The sequence below is a fragment of the Telmatherina bonti genome (assembly GCF_933228915.1).
Source record: "Telmatherina bonti genome assembly, chromosome: 21".
NCBI lineage: Eukaryota > Metazoa > Chordata > Actinopteri > Atheriniformes > Telmatherinidae > Telmatherina > Telmatherina bonti.
In genome coordinates this window covers 12555546-12577959 of record NC_136630.1, presented here as the reverse complement: position 1 = coordinate 12577959, position 22414 = coordinate 12555546, and the positions used below count along the sequence as shown (strand labels likewise).

Here is a 22414-nt window from a genome sequence, read left to right as displayed (position 1 = left end):
ACCAATTAGAGAGAAGCAGGTCATAAACCACAATCTGCTCTTTAAGAAAATACTGGCATCTTTAATCAGAATCAGAATCAGAATCAGAATAAATTTTATTGCCATTGTCAGTGAGTTACAAAATTCACAAACTAGGAACTTGCTTCGATGCTAATGTGCAACATATAACATTAATAAAGTAATAGTATAAAAGAAAGAATATTAGTTATGAAAAAAAAAACTTTAAAAATGTAATATAAAATAAAAGGGCATACAAAGGAAATAAGTATATCAAGTAAAAAAAAAAAAAAAAAAAAAAAAGTGCAAGTAGAAAGATGATACTAGTATGAGAAATAAAGTGACAGGTGTAAAGTGACCATGTGATGAGTCCAATGTTTTATAAAGTGTTCATGAGTCCAACGGCAGAGGGAAAGAAACTGTTCTTGTGGCGTGAGGTTCTGGTCCGGATGGAAAAAAATATATATATATTATATATATATATATATATTATATATTATATAAATATATATATATATATTTTAATATATAGCAGGGCCCCCTAAAACCATAATGGATGCAACCCACATGAGCAAACCAAGAATATTTAGGCAGATTTTTTCATCCAGAATTCAGTACAGACTTATAAGTGATGTCAAAATCTTAATTTTTTGTAGTTTTATTTCTTTAATAAGCAGTTGTTTGCCATCCTGCAACCAATAATCACATCAGTTGCAACACTAACATATATTCCTAACATATATTTAGTGAGCTATATTATACAGTACTGATCAAAGTCCCTAAAGGGAACTATCAACCTTACTTACCGAGGCTAAGAAAATCAAAGACTTTGTGCATGGTGTATTTCCTGTTCGAAGCATGATCTTCCAATCTGAGGACAAGAATCTGCTCTCTGCTGAAGACAGTCAGCCAATCCGCTAAGTATACTATGTACAGGCCAACTTGCAATCTCACCTGTGGGCACAAAACAAAGAAACCAGTATGAGATAACCGAGTCTTGTCCTACTACTTTGCAGTTTTCAACAGTTTTCTTTCATTTCCTCATAAATTCATCTGGGTAAGGGTAGACTTTGTGTGGGCATAAAAACACGTGTAGGTTATTTGTGGTGTTTATTAGTTAAGACACCTGAGGAAAATGGAATTACTTCTGGAGTTAGAAAACAGCATCACATCTTGCCATTAAACCACATCACTTTATAGTTTACTGTGGTCCACTTCTTCCAATTTGAAGGTGTTTTTTTGTTTTTGCTTTTGTTAATATAAAAAATTATTGTTGGACTTTGACGTGCTTAATCGACAACTGTCGGCCAAACAAGCAATGTTTCTTCTTTTCTTTAAAACTCAACCACAAAAGTCATAACTCTTAGCAAATGGGATGATTGCAACCTAAATAATCCATCTGAATCTCAGTTCATTTCTTTACTAGCAAAATATACTTGGTATAACAGCATAGGATAATTGTGCCCTCATTCATATATTTCTTCTTTTAATCTTCAGTCTATCTGAGCTCAGAAATTTCATCAAGGTGGTACAGGAATGTGAGAGTAATGCAAGAAAAGCTGTAATGCTTTTCAGCATGGACTAATAACTCTGATATTCATGGATGGGCATTTAGGCCAGCTGCAGAGAGCAAGCATGCTCCCACAGGGCCACAATGCCTGTCAGAGGTATTTGGAGAGCAGGACCTCTGAATACAAGGCCGTTTATACGCAGAGCCAAAAGAGGACTGGCCGTTTCTCCTTCTCCCTTTCTCATGCCGTCTGCCTCAGGGCACTGTGGGAAAAGCTGGCCATGGGCCTAACACTGGGGCCCTGCACTGCCAGACACTATAAGACTTGGCCTGTGAGTGAGACGGAAGTTCATAATACTGCTAAACTAGGTTTTGTTGTTGCACAGAGATGTTTGAAACATTTGACTGCCCATAAGTGCTGCCAATCCTTTTCAATAAACTCTGCCATGCAAGCTTTAGCGTGTGCTAATGAAGCATGGATTTCACTCCATCTGCTTTTTTCCCTCCTTTTCTTACGTTCCCCTTCCCACCAGCTCTTAAACGACTTGCTAAACACGGCTTTCAAGCAGCATGTGGGAGACAAAAGCAGGAGGGAGGGACCACTCACTGGCATGGCGTTGTTGACAGTAGTATTGTACACACAGGAACGCATTGTGTACTGCGTAAGGCACCCCTCGAATAGCTGCAGCGACTCGGACACCTTCTCATGGAAATCCTCTGCAGACTTGTTGGCAATACCAAAGTACAGGTAGTCAGAGTAGAGCCTTCAAACAGGGAGGGTAAACAGATATGAAAGTGAATTAAACACAGCATTTAGTTGTAATTTAAAGCTAATGATTTTAAACGTGCTGTTGTCTTTATGCATTAAAGAGGCAACGCTCCCTGCAGCGACACAGGCACAGATCTCAGCGGTTGACAGTATACAAGGTGTTATCGCTGTGTTGATAGCATAAAATTATTCTAGTCCTGTACAGTGAATCTGAAAAAGCAGCTCATTATGCAGCCACTCAACTGAACCATTGGTATCTTGGTTGGTACCCAAACAGCTTTTAATAGCAATAAAAATAATCCAAAAATAACAATCCGGTGTGTACTTCTAATTAACATATTGTACATTTTTCTGTATATAATTTTCCCTGATACCATAAGAAAAACAAACGTTGTGAGATGGAACTATGTAAAAGCTCAAGCATTTTTTAGTTAGGGCCGTTACAAAGTGCTTGTACTGAGGACGAGCCCAGGTTGTAAGCAAATGTGACATAATAAAAAAATGACATGGTTAGTCTAATTGAGCTTAATTTATTTCCCTCTGAATAGTTTTTTTTTTTTTTTAAATAAAAAAAAAAAAAAAGGTGTACAGAAAGTTAGAGAACATGGTCTGATGTTCTTTTAAGTAAAATTAAATCCTTAAAATCCTATTTCAAAGTGAAAAATCTTTCATCTGTTAGATAATGAGCTCTGTACATGTCTAACAAAGACATCATCATCATGAAACTTAACATGACCACACGTCTGAGTAAAATTCAACTTATTTTGCATGAAAACATGTTTTTTTTTCTGCTGTGAACCAGAAAAGCATCTGTTTTGTGGCAGCAGGGTAAACAGCTGTGATAGAGTTTCTGCAGTGTATCATTACTGCCACTCTGGAGCAGATACGTAATTGAGGGTAGCGAAGCGCAGATTTCTCCCACCTTTCTACAGGGTCTCTGAGCATGACAATGAAGCGTGCATCAGGCTGCAAGGCATGGATGAAGTCTTGGATGAGGAAAGGAGGCTCCCCCTTTGTGGTGTTGTCATAGAAATACACCCAGGCGTTGTTATCCCACATGGTGGATGCGCTGGCTTCGCCTACAAGATACACCCACAGCGGTTGAAATGAAAACAAGCACGCAGACCATCAGACTCTTAAAATAATGCAGGCGGAGAGAGTCAAAGCAAATCACATGTGCAAAGAGGTTGTGACTACTTTTACTGCAGCTGCTTATATCTATGGCTCATGTTTATGTTTGTTGTAGATTTTCAAAGCCGCAGAGTGGTTTAGCCTATCCTCCCCAGCACACACAACCAGCATAATTTCCTTAACATTACTAAGCATGATTTATATTTCCTGAAGAAACCATTATCATTAAAGTAAATGCAAAATTTATGATTATTAACTTCTCTTGTGAAAGCTTGGCCTGACCTGCGGTTGGAAATAATTAAAATGTACACATCAACACTGATCAGATTACCTCCCTTAAAGGTGGAGTATGTAAGATTTTCAATATTTTCAAAATAAATTAACTAATGAAATAACTACAATCATAATTAGATAGTTTTTTAAACATGTAGGTTCCTGTCTGTCCATATTTGATGCGTTATTAAATTACAAGTTTAATTAATGACAAAAAGCACTTTTTTTTTTACTGGTAGGCAAACATTTAAGAAAGTCTTTGTCAATAATTAAACTTGTAATTTAATAACGCATCAAATATGAACAGACAGGAACCTACATGTTTAAAAAAGCTATCTAATTACGATTGTCGTTATTTTTTTAGTTAATTTATTTTGAAAATTATTGAAAATCTTACATACTCCACCTTTAAAGTAACGTTTTCACTCCAACTCTCCTGTCATTTGCAGAATTACCAGTACAAACTCGTAAATCCCATTAATTCTATGTCTTTGAAAAATCAACGTTGAGTTATAAATATAACATAATAATTTAGTCATCATATGGCTTTGTTTCAGCTTCCTCATGCAGTCGCCTCTAAAGGGAGGCTGCATGCAAATTCCTGGAGCCTGAGTAACAGGTCATCTTAATGAGACTCCAAAGCAAGTGCACCAACAAAAAAAAAAATCAACAATAATTGCATCTCTAGCTGTGAAGAAAAGCTCTAAAAGGATTGTGGTCCAAACAGAGCTCATAAAAAGTCAGAAAGCGTCATTTCTCAAACAGTTTGAGCCCAGAAACTCTATCAGGCAGCGCTGAGAAATGATATTCAGGATTCATTAGGCTGTCTGTGCCTTCATTATCCTCTTATCAGTGAAGTGAGGCCGTGATGTATTAGGCGGGAGCACAACACAAGCCTTATCTTCCTTTCTTCCTCAGAGAAAGAATGATAGCCAGGACCTATTTTCTGCAATGACAACGGTGGAAGTGAAACAGGATCGCTGCTAATGCCGTTATGCCTGAAATGATACACACTGTGATCAAGTCTATTTAAAGGTCTTCGTGTCCATTAAAGGGGTTTATTTTGCTCCTCGGGGGAGAAGCTGAAACAGAGCAAAATAAAAAAATGGAGGAGCCAGACCAGCGTGCCTCTGGTGCTCGATGGTGGCTCGGGCTTGGCAGGCGGTTGAAGAGACTCAGAGGCCAAGATCCTGGCCACAGGCCTGCACCTTGCTTGCTGGGTTCTCCCAGGGCATGGTCTGAATACTGAGTGGGCTTTTTACCCCCCCCCCCCCCCCCTTCATTACAAGGATTACTTATTTAAAGAAAGAAACAAAACAGGGCCGCATGCTAAGCTGTGCTCAATGCACCGACTCAGTCCAATGTGAAAAGACCATTGTTCAGAACTTAAATCAGTTTTTCTTCGCAGCTGAGCAGTTTCTTTGAGATAGTGCCTGGACGATGGGAAAGGACAGAAACAGATAGAAGCAGAGAGGCTGGAAACAGGATATGCTGATAGAGGAAGGAGGTTTACTTGGCTTCTCCACCCCGCTGCGGATATTATTGCTATCCTGACAGGAAAAACAATTATTCCTTTATTCAGCACTTCAGTGAAGTGGCTAAGTGAGGCAGAAGGAAGTCCAGTATTATTAAGCTGTTAGAGCCTCTCTATCAGGCTGAGTCACTAGCTTTCTCAAGAAACGACCCTTCCTGGCTGAAGTAAAAGTGGCTGGATCAGAGCAACTCTGCATTTCAACCTCACTGCCTGCTGCGTTAATAGAAACTTTGTAAATTTAGTGACAAGATTACAAGGTAGTTTTTCAGGCAAACGTCGGCTCACGCAGAGCCAAAATGCTGCTGGCTGCAGGTTGATGCCGTTCAGAGCACTCCTCACCACGTATCATAGCTCTTATACCTGACCTGAGTAACAAGCATGACTCAAGAGGGAGGAGGGGCAGAAGCTGCTCTGGCATGATGTGACGCCAGGAAGACAGATTATGCAGAACAGGAAGTCTTTATGCAGCTGAAACTGCCTGGAGATCTGATTAGCTAGATGTCAACAAGACGTTGGTCGTGGCTCTTCTTATCACCTGACTAACATATCATTAAGATACTGATTGTGCAACAGATTGGTAATTTCACTGAAACATTTGAACGCTGATAAATAACTTCCTGGCGTGTAACCCTTGTGCAGGTTTGCAGAGCTCAATCTGCAGCTGCATTTTGCTTGCACAGAGGAAAAGGCAGACTGTCAGCGTCTGAGGTGTAGCTCATCATTAACCTCGAAGCAAGTATTTGATGCAAAGGTTGGATGGGATTGCTTTAGGCAAGGGCTGGGTGGAAATTCATTTTAATTTGAACTTTTACTTTATTCAAGAGAGTAAAAAGTTTATATTTTACGAGGATCACATTACATGAATGTAGGAGGTAACTGGACTTCATCATGTTTAAATGATCTTTCCACATGGTGACTGTGACTGCATTATTTCACTCAGATTTATTGGTAACAATAAAGAAAAAAGAACATTTTACTTCACACTGAGATGTTTTATTGTTTTTAATTGTTTTGTGTTAAAATGCATGACATATGTTGCTGTCGGTTACACAGTGTGCTAATGCAATGCAACCCAGCAATGTTGTAGACCAGGGGTGCCCAAAGTTGGTCCTCGAGGGCCGCTGTCCTGCAGGTTTTTGATGGTCCAACACAACTGGCTTCCATTAAATGGATCCAACAGCTAATTAGGTTCTGCACAATGAGTGATTATTTTGAGTCACATGTGTTTGAATAAGGATACATGGAAAACCTGCAGGATTGTGGCCCTCAGGGACCGGTGCTGGGCACCCCTGTGGTTTACACTGGTCTGTTTGTAAAACAATCTATATGGTATATGTAACAAGAAAGGTGGGTTACATTATAATAAATCCATGATGAGCATGCAAAGTAGCATAAATGTGACAAAAAGGAGTTCCATCGACAGCAAGAAGTGTAATGCTTCTTCAGTACTAAGTAAACTTTCTAATAAATGTGTAGTTATTTGTGAGTTTTTCATGTATCTCTAACCAACTGTTGTATTTGAGTGTTTGGGTTTGTTTTTTATACAAATGTAAGCTGACTTGTGTCACTTACCTATGATGATGTTAGGGTGGCCGGGAGATCCACTGGCATTTTCAGTGAGGTTGCCCTGGATTTGGTAAGCAGCCTGATCAAATAAGTCCAGGTAGTCTTCTACTGGGTATCGATCATGGAAGCCCTCACTAAGACGAATGATGCCTGACAGAAAGACAAGAGAGTGAATGTAGATTTGAAATCAGAATTTTATCTTAAGGTATGTTTATATTTGCTGACATCTCTTTGAGGCTGATAAAGTGTTATAGTGGACGTTGTTTTGAGTGGGACTCTGCAGCCAAAGATGACTGTGCATTCATTAAGCCTGTTTTCATTCCTGCCCGGCCCCTCCGTCCATTCTCGTTTGCCTGTGATCACACTAAATGAGGCCATTAGGGTTTCATTGTTGACCTGACTACAGCTTGACCGTATAAAATCCAAGTTCAGATCTAATTCAAATTGAAAAGGAAAAGTTGCCTTTTTCTCTGTTTTTAGTTTTTTCAGTTATGGGGCAATGTCAACTTAATGCTTTAAAAGCAGGACTAGCAAATGTGTTTTCCATCTCAGCTGCAGCAGTGCACAAAGTAATTCTAATTTACAAGGCAATTGTGGATGGCTTGGTGAAGGAGGATCCATGCAGCATCAGGATAATGAGGTAACTCAGGCGCCTGTTACTTTCAATGATGCTTTGATGGTGTCTCAGTAAAATACCTTCGCGTGTTTGGAGCAAAACATGATTAGAAAACTCTGGTAAAGTCTCCAAACAGCCAGGCTGCATCATTATTCATCTAAAACAGTCACACTTGTGCAAGTCGTGTGGTTCTGGTTTGATTCCCTTCAGGGTTTTGTTTTGGGGTTTTTTTGTGTTTTTTTTTCTGTTCCTTTGCGTTTTTTATGTATATAAATTAAGCATCAGGCAGTTTCCAAATCTGCTAGGTCTCTTGATGGCAACTGTACACATGCAGCAGGCACATCTGCTTCAGACTTATGAGAAGGTTATGAGGCATGGATCACATCAAATCACCTTTTCAATGCCTCAGCTGATTGAAACTGCGCAGGGAATGAAATAAATTAATACAAAACAAGGCCATTTGAATTCAGAGCGCTCTCAAAGGATGTCTTAAGACAAAAGTGCTGATTGCCATCAAATAGCTCAAAGTAAAGAGTCTAGAAAGGATAAAGAGGAAGTACAAAAGAAGAGGGAATGAAGAAGAGATTATCTTCCTTAAATACAGCTGCATGCAGCATCACATTCTACTGCAATAAGCATGAAGCAAGCAAATAAATTATCCACAAATAATTATCAACTCAGACAAAACACACATTGAAAAAAGTCTTGCACGCAGACTGATCAATCCACCAATTTGATTTTGCAAGTCTCAGAGGGATTAGAGGCAGAGTCAGCAATTAGATGGACTTCAAAGGAATTGCTTTGGCTGCTACTTTTGAGCCGCTTTTGATATTTGTGATGTGAATTTTGATGATTTAAAAAAAAAAAAGATATAGCTTTTTCTTATAGGTAGAACCCCTTTCACTAATTATACTGAAAATTGACAGAATTTATAAAAATTCATTTTAAAAGTCATTTTTATTTTGATAGCTCTGGGAAAAATTCATTTTTAAGCAGATAGATAACTGAGCCATTTATAAGGGGAAAAAATAATTATTTACATAGTTTTATCAACCAATTTAGTATCATGCATTTATCTAATCATTATATAAAAAAAGACTTTAAACAGTCATTAGATAAGTGGCAGAACAACTATTTACAGCTTTCCTGTTGCTTTTGCTTTTTTTTTTTTTTTTTTTTTTCCCCATTTCTTAAAAATATTTTTTTCTTAAATGCAGACACACGAGTGGCCCACACACACTGACTCACTGAATACTGTCCTCAGAGCTGCTGAAGATCCTTCATTATTCATGAATTTTAAAGACCATTTAAAATTGTAAACTACTCAGAACAAGTTTAATTAGCTGTACCACAAGCTAAATTTCACTGAAAACATTTCTGATCTCCAAAATGTTGAGGTTCATGGAGCGTTGTTGAAAAGGAGGCTTTTTCATTCCTCCTAAACAAACATACTTTCAAGTAGCAGTTCTTACGTGGCTTTAAGTCCCACCTGTGATGGTGTGGTGGTTCTTTTAACATCACAGATGCTTACGCAGTAAAAACCAAGATAGCTGCCACACTTCTAGACGACAGAAGTGCCACACGACCAGATGTCTGCTGTGAAGCAGCTCTTACTTCTCAACACCCAATGTTTTTCTCTTTGTTTGAGTGAATGACTTGTTTGCCACCTGTTCAAACTCTTTACATGCCAAGCCACAATTGTGTTTGCAGTAAACTGTTTGAAAATGCTGAAAAGAGACATGTTGATGTTTTGTTTTTTTTTAAATAATATTAAAGTCTCAACCTGCTGATTTAGCAAATATGTCCAGTAAGCAACCATCTTAAATATGCCATTTATAGTTTATAGAGTATGAAGCAGCTCCATCAATAAATGAAATGATTTGCAGTGTATTAAAATAATGACTGACTGCACAATAACCCTTTTAAAAAGAAGAAAATGCAGACTTACAAAGCTTGAGCAACTAGAAAGCTGCACAATAAGCAACAAGTAAATGCTGACGGAAGAAAACACTGCAGAGAGAGATGTCGCAAGAAATGAGTGCAACAAGAAGTGCTGAAGTAGTGCAAGCACTGGTTCCCCCCACACATGTGGGTTCAAAGTGTGGGGAGGCATCAGACACTGCTTTCTACATCTTCTTTTAAAGTGGTATCCACCACAGTAACAAATCTATGACGCAGGTGACAGCAGAGTTATTCTAGATTCGTCTGCATGTTCTAGCTCTGCTTTTAATAAGCAGCACAACCCCATGAGCTTTACAAGGTTGGTAAAAAAAAAAGACAGAAAAGTTGGAGTGGCTAGAAGCTAATGATGGTATAACAGCACCCAGGCAAGAGGAGTGAGGCAATTAGCATTCAAAATATTACATGGAGGAGGCAATTAAGATTGTAAATACACCATTAGAGCTGTAAACGCCAGGCTAACCATTCTCAGGTTGAGTATGAACTAAATAGATTTATTCTCATGCACAACACTGCATGGGTCTTGAATATTCATTTCTGAGTAAATTGCATTGGAATTATAGTTGGGTATTGATCTGTGTGAGTCAGAATATTGTAATACATGTAAAATTTAGGGTGTAATTTTTGCATTTTAAATAAAAGAAAAGGGTTTGATTGTGTTGATTGAAGCACTCAATTTACAAAGGAGTTTTTCTCTAATTAACAGCTGAAATGTTGAGAAATTTAGGAATTTAATTATCATACATTATACCAGTAAGATGCCAGCAATAGTGTAGGAGACACATCGTATTAAGAAGCAGTCACCGAATGTGCTCCTGAAACCCCTGAAATCTATTTTTCCCAAGGTAATAAGCTGTATATTACACACTTTTCTCCTGCCACAGGAATCTGGTCTTAACTTACCAAACCTCTTGCGGGTCCACCAGTGGGGTTCTTTGAAAGTGGTGAACTTGACATCTGGGTGGAGCCTCAGTCTGTCATACAGGTCTGTGGTTCCACATTTAGGTTGGCCAATAATATAGAAATAAGGCAGGCACCGCATGCGGTAGACTTTCTTGTTGCGGTGAAACAAATGTTCATGGAAGGTGGTCCTTAAGTTTTGAAATACTGTCCGGAAGCGTCGTGAATAGCGTCCATACAAATTTGCCCTGTATGGGTCCGAGGAGATGTTCCCAGTGTATTCCTCATACCAGCAGGGATTCTTGATGTTAGGAAGGAATTCGTGAGGAATAGCAGAAAACATCTGTAATGGCAGAGAAAACAAGCTGCGTCAAGCTTTTCAGTCTAATTACTTTCAAAAACACGTCAGACAAAGCTTTTTGTATGCTCCAAATTGTCACTAATGAGGCTGCACAGTGGAAGGCAAAAGAATCTGAGTTGCTTCAAATGCACATTAAAGTAATAGGTTTGTGAAACAAGATAAATACTGTTTTGTATGCAGGATTTTATGCAGAAGATAAATGTAGTCTGTTAGAAAGGAAGGCTTGAGGTACCCAGGCTGTAGATGCAGCAACAACTGATCAAACTTAAAAAAGATATATATGTTTTCAATGATATTTTGACAGCTTTAGAAGAATGCACACATCTTTGTATCCAGCAAATACAGTTATTAGTATTCAACGAGTACGTGAAGGTTATAGACCATAATATCAGAAACAGACAAGATTTTTCACCCCAATCTCGGCAAATCTTGATAACTGGAAATGTTGGCCCACTTGTGAGATGTGAAGTGGTTTCCCAGTGCAAGTTTCAAATCATATCCGTGAGCAGTGGAATGATAAGTAAAGTACGTAACTATGGAGGATTAAAGGTAAAATAGCTGTATGAGAAAAAATGTTTAAACAAGTAATGTTTTAACTGTAGGTTAAAGAGTTTAACACCACCTGCCAGAGAACATTTGCCATAATTAAGAATGGAAAATACCAGTAACATCAAGTTGTGAGTGTCCATAATGTCCATAATAAAATCATTAGGAACAAGATAGCTCTACTGAAGAAGAAAGAAGGGAAAATTTAGCTATTGTGTCCTTCATCCAGCCAGGGCTGGACCATGTCCCAACAGCTACAAGGCCAGAGGCAGAGTAAAGTCTAAATAGGTCGCCATTACATCATAGGGGCTGGACTCTGACATTTGACCAATTATTTACAGTGTACCTATAGAGAAAGTGATGGGAAGTCAGAAAATGTAGAATTCTGAGACAAGAGCACCTAAAGAATGTTCTCCCATTTACATGTGTTTTCCAGTCATTGCTGCCTGTTTTATCTTTGTTTGTTTAAGTAATCCTGTGGAGATGGGATGAAATGAAGGAGGCAGGGCCTTACTCATTGTAACTTCATCACCTCTTTGTGTAAAATTCCCCAATACTGTGCCAAAACCTGATCTCCTGCTATGTCCGACCCCTTTTTGGTAAATTTAGTCAAATAAACATATTTTAGTATTTCTTATCAGATACAGTGGTGTGTTTAGTCTGTGGAGTAGATTTTCTGAATGACAGCAACGGCATCATTTTAAGACTGTAACACATTAAATATGTGTGTGTTTTTTATGTGCAGTAGACAGATTTATTGGACATTTATTTAGGATTAAAAACAGACCGCGTTGTTATTCTAGATGCTGAACCTGATTGTACAGACTGATTAAAGAAACTTCAAATTCAGGGTCTTGTGCAAAGTCAAATAAATAATTTTTTTAAAAAAAGAACATGCTCTTACCCGTGCAGTTGTTGTAAATTCTCTGTGAACAAATATAAAATGAATCTCGCCTGGTGGAGTATTACCAATCTTATTTATTGATCAAATGCCAAAACTGAACAAGTTATTGTGACGAGCTCCCTAGCATGTGAGACATAGCTACATTAAAGACAATTAACACCAGGTCCACACACCCATGCTGTATTGATTGTCCTGCAACCACACTCTTTTATTCATGAACTTATTCAATAAGAAATGAGCTTTGTTGTGCGTAGCCTCAAGCCATTATAACTAGAAGTAACAATTAATTGAAGCAGACTTTGAGGTGAAGTGGACACTGGGGGAGATTCAGGAACCGTGTGCTGGAAGACTGTGGGGCATTGAGCTCCATCGTGCTTGTGGATAAATAATATAGATTTGTGCAGTTTCTGATGTTTTGGCTTTTCAAAAAAATTACAACTGATCTAAATGAATTGAATCCCGTTTATATGGCATGTAGTAGGGCTGGGACGATATGCTTTTGTCCCGATTCGATTTGATTCGATTCCAATTTTTTGGGTGCTGATTCAATTTAAATTGCGATTCTCACAATTCTTGGATAACGCTGATTTTTGTAGATTAAAAACAAAATAAATACATTAAAAAAAAATTTAAAAATTCCACGTCATTTTTCTTTATTTCAATTAGGAAAAAACAACCCAGTAGCCAGACCATCACTCTGCTGCTATAATGCCCAAGAAGAAAAGTAAAAAGATCAACGAAAACAATAAAAATGACAAAAAAAAATGTATGATGGATTTATTTTTATTTATTTTATTTTAAAATTTGAAAGTAAAATTTGAAAAATCCCAATTTTCGATTTTTCGATATGATTTTCCCACCCCTAGCATGTAGGCCCAAATACTGATTTAATTCACCTTGTTACCAAGCTTTTCCATCTTTGATTGATATAGAACATTTGACAGATATGTGCTACTGTTTGATTTTTACTCACATGTGGCTCGCTCTTAACCAGTGCTTTGAGCTCTGGAGGATGCCGACTGCTTCTGAACTCCACTTTTGATGCAATGGACTTCACGACCACTTTGATATGTGCATAATCTTTCACAGAGGAGAGGTTGAAAGTTAAAGGTCCCGGGCTGACCAGACTGCTGAAGTGGTAAGGTGATGGGGTGAGGAGGAGGCCTTTTTTGTCCCCTGTCAAAATATATGAAGCCATGATGAAGAACATAACGGCCACGCTGAACAGGAAGCCACAAAGCCGCATCTTTCGGAAGCAGCCTAGGGTGTTCCAGTGCTTCGGTATCTCCCGTTTCACCTCCAGAATTGCAAACAAGTTCATAGGCGTGTTGTCCACCTGCAAGAGCAGAGGCCTCTTGCGGTATTCATCCACAGTGGAGCCCAGCAGGCTATACTTGTAGTCCATTTGTGTCATGCTGTCTGCAGCCTGTGAGCCCGAAGAATCACAGTTCGGACACAGGAAGGTGTTATGAAGCCAGAGCCATCCAGACACTACATTTTGGGATAGAGGGAAGCCCAGTAGTTGATTTCCATGATGGATTGTGGAGATCAGCCCACCTCATCTGCTGACACCTGTTGATTCAAAGAAAAGGAACGTTAACCAGGAGAAGTGGCAGTACTTAATATTTTCTTGCTGTTTTTATGTGGCTGTAAAGCTGCAATTTTTTTAGGCAGAAACATGAGCCACTCTCAGCATTGAAATCACTGTTTCTTTACACCCTCCATTTAAACTTGTGTGCAATTTCAGTAATAGGCTATTATTTTATACCACACAGAAAGCAACAGCAAACTGAAGGACTTTTTATATCATCACTTTATGTTCCAGCGTGACAAAGTGATCACCAAAAATCACGTGATGCAGGTTTTTGCAACCACTTCCTCTAAGCATTAGAATCACAATATGCAGGGCGAGATAAGGATGAGGATCGCATTCAGACTGAGAGCAGAGAGGCTGCATGTCTGAATCTCCTGGGGAGGAATACCAATATCAGAAATACTTGATCTGACCAGCAGGAGGGATTATATTATCAGAAATATGGTATTCCTCTCTAGAATGAACAGTCACCAACAGATAAAAAGGAGGGCCAGTGTCTAAAAGGATCAAAGAATTGTGGATCTTTAATGATAATGCTCCATCAGTAGCACACGTTGGTTTTATCCTTGAGGCTTCCTTTGTGTCTGAAACTGAGCAAACATGACTGGATGTAAATATAATAGAGCCCCGCTGCAAAAGCCAACAGAACCAAGGGTCTAGGACACTTGTTTTTTTTTTTTTAAAGGTTGAACACTCGGAAATGAGGCTGTTTGACACTTTCACATTTATAACTGCATGGATGCAACCGTGACACTGACGTATGAAACGCCTGCAACCTGCTCCTGATTGCATACATCATTTTATTAAATGGGCAGTGTGGAAGTGAGTCACCGTGCTTTCATCACAGCTACAGATGTTGTCTCCTGTCCCCCACTGCCATCCATCGCCCACACCTTTAGCACGACGCTGTATTTGTAGAGCTTGCAGCAGAGCTGATAAGAAAGCTGGAGGTTTCCTGCCTCCCTGTTCAAGCAGTGTCATTTACCCCCTGCTGGGCCGTCAGCTTCAACCCCCGGTAACAGTCATTCTAGGAGACAGGTGAAGACATAACAGTTCGTGCTCCGAATTGGTTGACTTCCGGCTCTGAGAATTTTGGTCCTCAAAGCAGTTTTTGGCTAAAACTGTCATAATATATTAGTACTTTCACTTTAGCAATGAAGCAAATAAAGCAGACTTATTTCTTTTTTCAAAATCATATGGCCTGCATCAGATATCTTAATACTTGATTTATTCCACTGACTCGCTGCAGCCCAGACATACCATCATAAAGATGGAAACTATGCCATCTAATCAAAGCTTTAAAGAAAGGATGCCATTATCAGCATGATACTGTCTGCTATTGATAAGCATTTGCACCCCTTTGAAATCGGCATGCCTTCAGCACTTATCGACTGTCGGCGTCCTTCAAAATCGCCTGAGTCAATGGTGTTGATTGTTGTGCTCAAGGCCGAGTAAGAGAGAGGTAAAGAAGGGAACACGAGGGTGAAAAATGGAAAGACAGGGAGAGAGGCAAGTAAAAATAGACTAGAAAGGATGGAGGGAGGATGGTAAGGGGAAGAAAGGGAACTGTGTCATTGATGAGAGAATGTCATCCTCAAGGGAAGTCACATCTAAATCAATCAGTCTGCTAACTGTAGCAGCGGGCGACTGGCAGCTTGACAGATCTGCTCTATTCATAAAGCAAATACGCTGCTCCTGTCCATCAAACCTGATGAAATAGCTTAACTCCAACAGAAATATGTCCGGAGGGAAGTGGGCAAGGAGAACACATGGTTGCATCCTGCACCTTTTCCAGCTGACAAACCTTCAGATATGTCATATAAAAACTGTAGATTTGAACATTTTCTGCACTAAACAAGGATGTTTGTACATTTATTTCTGTATCTCCGACATACCTTTAGGTCTCTGAACATTGGCGTGTACTACCTGCTTCTGTAAAGGTTTCATGTTTCGCCCTGTTTTTCCTTTAAGTTTAATCTTTGATAAGTCTTTGATGAAACATGAATGAATAACATCACTTGGAGGTCTTTTCTATTTTTTGGTAACTCATGAACAAGTAGAGTACCAGTGAATAGTTTGGACAGACTTTCCCATTAAATCCAAAGCGTAAACATGTTAAAATGTTTAACTAGTAGTGTATAAACAAAACAGTAATGGCCCTAAAAGAGAACCCTGTGGTATACTCATTTTACACTTTGGAAATGATGATATTTGTGTTGAATTTAACATATTATCTCAAAGATTCAAGGCAGGATTGGACCAATTTCAGAGCTTATTGTAAAAGTTCAACATCAGAAAGTTTGATAGAAACATCCCATGATTAGTTTAAAAGGCTTTTACAGAATATCAAGCTTATGTGGACCAGATTTGCTGTTTATTTACTTATTTTGCATTGGTTTTCATTGTTTTAAACTCCTCTATTTATGCTGTATAATTGCTCTTTCCATGATTTTGTCTTTGAAAAACTTGAAACTAGTTTATTACAAACTGTCTCATTCCTAATGTATATCCTCTACACACACACACACACGCAGTATGACATCTTCTTATAAACTAAATTAAAAACTGATACAAAGAAAGAAAATATTTCTGCGTTGTAAATCAAAGAGACTAGAACTTCAAAGATCAATCACATTAACCACACAGATAACTCAAATGGGTAAATGATTGTGATTAACTTCAAATGGCATCACTAGTAATGGCCTGAATGCTGTGTTGATTGCCCCCTCCCCGCGCAACACAAATGGGATTGGCCACGGCCTTAATAACTCATCAGAGGAAGGCCTTTCCATACTCTCTGCCCTGCCATTCAGAGATGAGTGAAACAGGCAATCAGGCAGATTTGTTTAAAGTCTGTCGTCTGCTCCTCTCCAAGCTACTCCCCCTCCCCATGCAAAAACCAAGCAATTTCACAAACCAGCACCTAACTGCTGTTCTCTAATGTACTTTTGTTGCTGCCAATTCACAATGCTTGTTTGTGTTATGGGTTGCAGTGTACATAGAAAAACTATATTTTCAGAATGTGGAAAACACCAGACTTGATCTATTATTGAATATCATTAAGCTATGTGTTGGAGCAAAACAAAAATTCAGTCTTTTTCCTGCTGTGAAGATAAATGTGCCATGCTGATTATGTGGGACAGAAAGGAGAAAAAGACTTTAGTTGGAACATATAGACATTGTTTTGCTTTCAGTAAATTTCAAGAATGGTAAGAACAAACCACGGTCTTTTTAATCATTCATTCCTGAATCCAGAACAGAGAATTATCTTTACACCTGGATAGATAAGCAGTCTGTGCAATGGAGAGCACTGTCTTACTTCCTCGGCTCTCTAAGGAGAAAATTTAATTACACAGCCTGCTGATGGGCCCGGCTGATTGAAAGCAAAGTATCAAAGCTCTGCTGCACAAAACTTTTAAAATGTACCTGCAAACTCCCACTAATCTCAGCTGTAATGTCTTCATCTTTAACTGCAGTGAAAGATAAAATGGTTGTCTTTTCTATTGGACACAGCACACACTTTTGTTGTGAAGTTAATGCTTTGATTTTCTTAAAAGGGAGAGGCTTTGGGAGATGGTGCGCCTTGGAATACAATATGTGTGTTTACTCGAGAGCACCATAAGTTTATTAATAATTGTTATGCAGGGCTGTTTACATTGCATGGCAGCTTAAACTTCCCTTATCTGCCAGAGCAACAGGCAGATTAGAGCCCGCAATGAGGCTGGAATGCAGAGGTTTTGTAGAGAACAAGTGGATAAGCTCCAGCAAGCCTGATCCATATCAACATGAAAAGTCAAAGGAAGATTGTTAAAAAAAAAACCTAAAGACATGTTAATCCCTGGATGCTAAATTTATGATCAAGAGGTAAATCAAAGATGAGGATGATGACGAAAGGGAGGAGAGCATTGGAAAAGAAAGATGTAACTGCCAAAAAGCGCTTTGTTCAAGGCGCAGTGAGTGATGAAATATAAGAAAAATCTCATTGAAAAGACAGAAGTGAATATGTTTGAGAGGTATTGACGAGAGGACAGTATTTTGTCATGGACATCCTTGCAGACAGCAGCATTGAAGTACTTAAAACCGGTCCTCAGAAAACACTTTCAACTGTCTGATGTTATTCTAGAGACTATCCTCTCAACAAAAAAGCCACTTCCCATTTAAGACCATTTAAAGATGCTCCAAAGCAAACAAGCAAGAACAACAAACAGAACAGACAGCTAAAGACTCAGTTCAGGCTGTAAGCAGATTGTCCATACTGCCTCCAGGCTAAGGCTGCCTCCCATAATGGCTTCTTTTACAGAAACACCCATTAACTGCCTGAAAATACTAATTTTACAACGGATGTGCTTTCAGTCTGAGTTGGCTTCTGAGAAACCATTTGGTCATCATTACTGGACAACCACATAACCTCTGTAATATGTTTAAGTAACAGAAAGTGGATTTTTGTTAGCATACGCTAACAATACGCGTGTGTGTGATAGAACTGACCAGTGAGTGGAACAAAGAGGTTGTCACTGCTGTATAAACTGGGGGATAGAAAAAAAAAAAAAGGTTTTCCACTAGGTCGCTCACAATAATTAAAGTTCAGCAAGAGGCCACTGGATGTGAGATGAAACTCAATCTGTCGTTTGGCACTGGAGCTCACTCATGACTGATTGAGGAAAGATAATAATAAATAGCTGCCAATGATTTGCCATTCCTTGATTATCAATGTCTAATTTATTTTCCTACTTGCATTCAAAGAGGACAAGCCGATAAATGAAAGAAAATGCCTGAAAAATACTTTGATTTAACAAAATTATTTATCCATCTTTGCAGAACTGATCGTATTTCAACTCACCTCATCAGATGAAGGTAAATCAGTCAAGATGATTTTGCAACTTCTGTGGTCACAGCCCTATGAGCAGCTATTTTATCTCAAATAGTATAGAGGAGGAGCAAGTACAACAATCTGCTGATCCAATCAAATTTCTTGCTGCACACAAGAAGCAAAGTTATGAAAGGACTAAAATCTGCAGTTTTTCACTTTGATGGAAGAAGTCAGCAGTATGAAAAGTTAATATTTGACTTCCACATACCCAGAAGCCAAAGATGTTTCCTAGTATCGTCCTGCTTTTAGTCACTGAAAGTAAAGAGAATAAAGGTAAGACTTATAAATGCCTGTAAGAAGCAGTTTTTCTGCATTTAATACCATTTTCTTATTTATTACTGCATTTATTACCATTTTTAATACCATTTTCTGGTTTATTTTATTTTATTTTGTTTTATTTTATTTTATGTTATTGTTGTTGACTATGTCAAACAAGTTGCATTTTCTGCATGAAAATCTGCTTAAAAATAAGGATTGATAATAATTTATTCATTAGAAATTTATCTTGCTCATCTAAACAAATACCCACAATTAATGTGATAAAAAAATTATTTGTGAGCTTTAAATATAAAATATTTATCTAAATAATTGAATTCAATTGAACAAAGGCATAGCCAGGGAAAGTAAATGAAGTGTGAACCACAGCAAGCAACTGAAGCGTGAAATTAATCCTTACATTAACCCGGGAATTCAAGACAGCATCTGGAAATAGGATTGCTTTGGACTACAAGTCGAAGATGTGCCACAGAGACCCCGGATTCAACAGCGAGATGAGCTATGTGACCTGTCAAATATGTCACGTCCCTCCCCAGTCCCCAGTGGGTCGGCAGCCGCGTTTAATCACAGCCATGTAACAAAAAACAAAGACGAAAAAGATGATGGACATTCACTGTGCTTGAGCGGGAATTCATTTTGTCATATTATCCAAGGAAAACTCATCCAACACTTGCATCCAAATCACACAGTTGGCTGGAAGATCACATCTAATTTCTAGGAAGTCATGTCGGAGAACAGAGTAACCCCTCCCCGAAGAGACCAACAGACCTGCCCTCGACCTTACCAAAGAGCTGTGGGGTCAAATTATCAACACACCCCCGTGGACAGTCTTTCTGCAGAGGAGGCTGGTGAGTAACATGGCCTTTGCCCTGGATTCATAACTGCTGCTCAGCTTGGACCTCAGATGGAGTCCCAGTTCAGCACTTTTCTCCACCTTATCTTTTATTCATTGTCTTAATTTCACCGGCAGCATCCCACAGCAAGAACTCCCCCCGAGGTGGATAAGTGCTTATGATGGTGTCATTAAAAAGTGCAGAAAAAAACAATGCCTGCTATTTAAATTATTGATTGTGATAATGGGTGTGTTGTGAGAGGCATCATGTGATAAAAGTAAAAGTAACCCTTCTACAAATTCCCACGAATTACTGTGGTTTTATTTGGAGAGTGGCATCCTTAACATAATCAGGATTTTTTTTTAGTATGAATGACGTAGCTTCAGTTTTGAGGGGCATATGCAAAACAGTGCTGTGTCCGCACAGCAGTTATGAATAATTCATCAGCATGTACTTGGTTTTAATGTTTCTGTAAATTAACTTTCTGTAACCAACTTAAGAAAATTTATTCCCATGTAAATTCAAATTCTGGTGACATTCTGTCTCTTTTTCAGATAGATAGATATTTAGATACATTTTATTATTAGGTTTTTTTAACAGTGATTTTACAGTCACTTCAGCACATTTTTTTCATGATAACTTTTACCCAACGTTTTGCATCTGTGGTCAAATTATTTAATCTTTGACATTGATTCATATCTTTTCTTTGCGAAATATTAATCATCTTCTCTGCGAGCATTTGAGATGTAGGTTGAAATAAAAGACATGAAAAAGAACGCCTCTGGCTTGCAGAGGCAACTAATTCAATTACAGGGCAAAAATGAAAACATTAATGGTAATTAATATATTATTAAATCTGTAATAGGATGATCGGCGATGTTGGGGATTTATAAAACACTGTGTTTTTCCCCATACTCATTATTTCTTTTTCTGGTGTTTTAAATGTCCAGTCATGCAGTTGACAAATTTAGCTTGCAACATTTACATAAAGCATAAGCTGGTCTGTTTCCCCAGTTTTAAAATATGCACCACTCACATAAAAAGGAAGAGCACAGTGTCCAAGAGGTCACTCACACAACACACAGTCATCCATAAAGGTCTATCTCCTCTCACATCAGGTTAAAGAACATAATATGGATCTGTTTCAGAATTCAAGGTCTTGCTTGTCGTCAAGTTTCATGAAATTCTGTCAGGTAGTAGTTGCATAAACTTGTTGACAGAGAATAAAAGAGATAGCTCTGAAAACATAACTAGAATGGCAAGAACAGGATACAAAACATAAAACAACTTGATATTGTTTTAAGTTTTACCTGATCTAACTTTCAGACAAGCACCTTTTCCTGTTGTCCAACAGGATTACTATATGTGGACTTAAATTCAGTCCACTATTTTGTTTCCTTTTTTGACAAGAAGCAGACAGGCCACAGCAAAAGGAGCTGATAATTAATCCAGTGGGAATGTTTACCATTTCCAGTGGAATGCCTCTGAATCCCCACAGCAGTGTAAGTTATTCTCATCCAATTTGACTGAAAACCAGACATTTGGAGTAAAAACAGACAAAAGAAACGTGTATACAAAAGAAAGCCAGATGTTGTGGATAGCACTTCAAGACTATGTTTGACTGTAAACCAATAGAACAATTGTGGAGGATTTTTTTCTACTCAAAATGTGTCCATTGACGGTTTAGGCAGTCAGGGCTACATCTGTAAACAGTGTTCAGCACTCTGGAATGACTCAAAGCCTCAGCTTGGTCAACCACAACTAAAATCCCTGTATGGCACAGCTGTATGTAACTAAATATATCACCTTTTCTGGTAAACAGTCAATTGAATGGTTATGAAAGTGTAAGCCCAGAAATTTCCAAACAAAGAGCTACGACTGTCTGCTCCCGACCATAGGCACTAACAGTGATTAAAAATGTTTTTACTGAATCTAAACTGACTTTTTTTTCTTTCTTGGTTGATAAATTACTCATGGCTTACAATCCTACATCTGTTAAATGCCAACTTTGTGGGCAGCCGTTCTCAACAGCTTTTTTAAATGTGAAAACTGAACTGAGAAGCATAGTAATGTCTGGGTTTCTTTATGTAACTAATCACTTATTTTTCACCATGTTTACATCTATAGTGATGGTGTGTACAGGAGATTTCACAGTTTATCTTCTTTCTTATACTCTCTTTTTACTGGCATTTCTCTTTTAACACACAGCATCATTATACTTGTGCTCCACGTCAATGTGTGAGCTATGGTTGTGCTATGTGAATTTACAACTTGGTAGGGCTGTAGCAATATGCTTTTGTCCAATTCGATTTGATTCCGATTTTTTTGGTGCCGATTCGATTTAAATTGCGATTCTCACAATTCTTCTATATTGCTGATTTTAGTAGATTAAAAACAAAAAAAATGTCTAAAACAACACAGATCATCATTCTGCTGCTATAATGCCCAAGAAGACAAGTAAAAAGATCAATAAAAATGCTAAAACATTTTACAGTGGATTAAATTTATTTATTTGAAAAAAAAATTTTCGATTAGATTTTACCACCCCTACAACTTAGCGTTGTTAATATTTTTCCTATTCACCCAGACTCTAGTAATTTTTTCTACAACACGGTGGTCTATGTAGACAATGGATGAATACTTTTTGCCACAATAGCGGTACAGTGTGTCCTATTTGACCAGACAGATATATTAAATTAGCATATTTTAATGATATCTGTCTTTTCTAGTAGTAAAATCCTAAATATATTTTCTATCTTTCAAGCAGTTTTCATA

The 22414-nt window shown here is 38.2% G+C and overlaps 1 protein-coding gene across 1 annotated transcript in view; it reads right to left on the bottom strand.

The window, feature by feature from the left end:
- The window catches only part of chst15 (carbohydrate sulfotransferase 15), a 33709-nt gene that overhangs the window by 563 nt on the left and 10732 nt on the right, over window positions 1-22414 (bottom strand). Inside the window, exons 2-7 of the mRNA XM_079260868.1 lie at window positions 13040-13638; window positions 10259-10598; window positions 6787-6930; window positions 3199-3355; window positions 2115-2271; window positions 804-951 (exon numbers count right to left, since the gene is read on the bottom strand). Of these exons, the coding sequence (XP_079116994.1) occupies window positions 804-951; window positions 2115-2271; window positions 3199-3355; window positions 6787-6930; window positions 10259-10598; window positions 13040-13480 (1387 nt within the window). The 5' untranslated portion in view covers window positions 13481-13638. The remainder of the gene's footprint in view (window positions 1-803; window positions 952-2114; window positions 2272-3198; window positions 3356-6786; window positions 6931-10258; window positions 10599-13039; window positions 13639-22414) is intronic.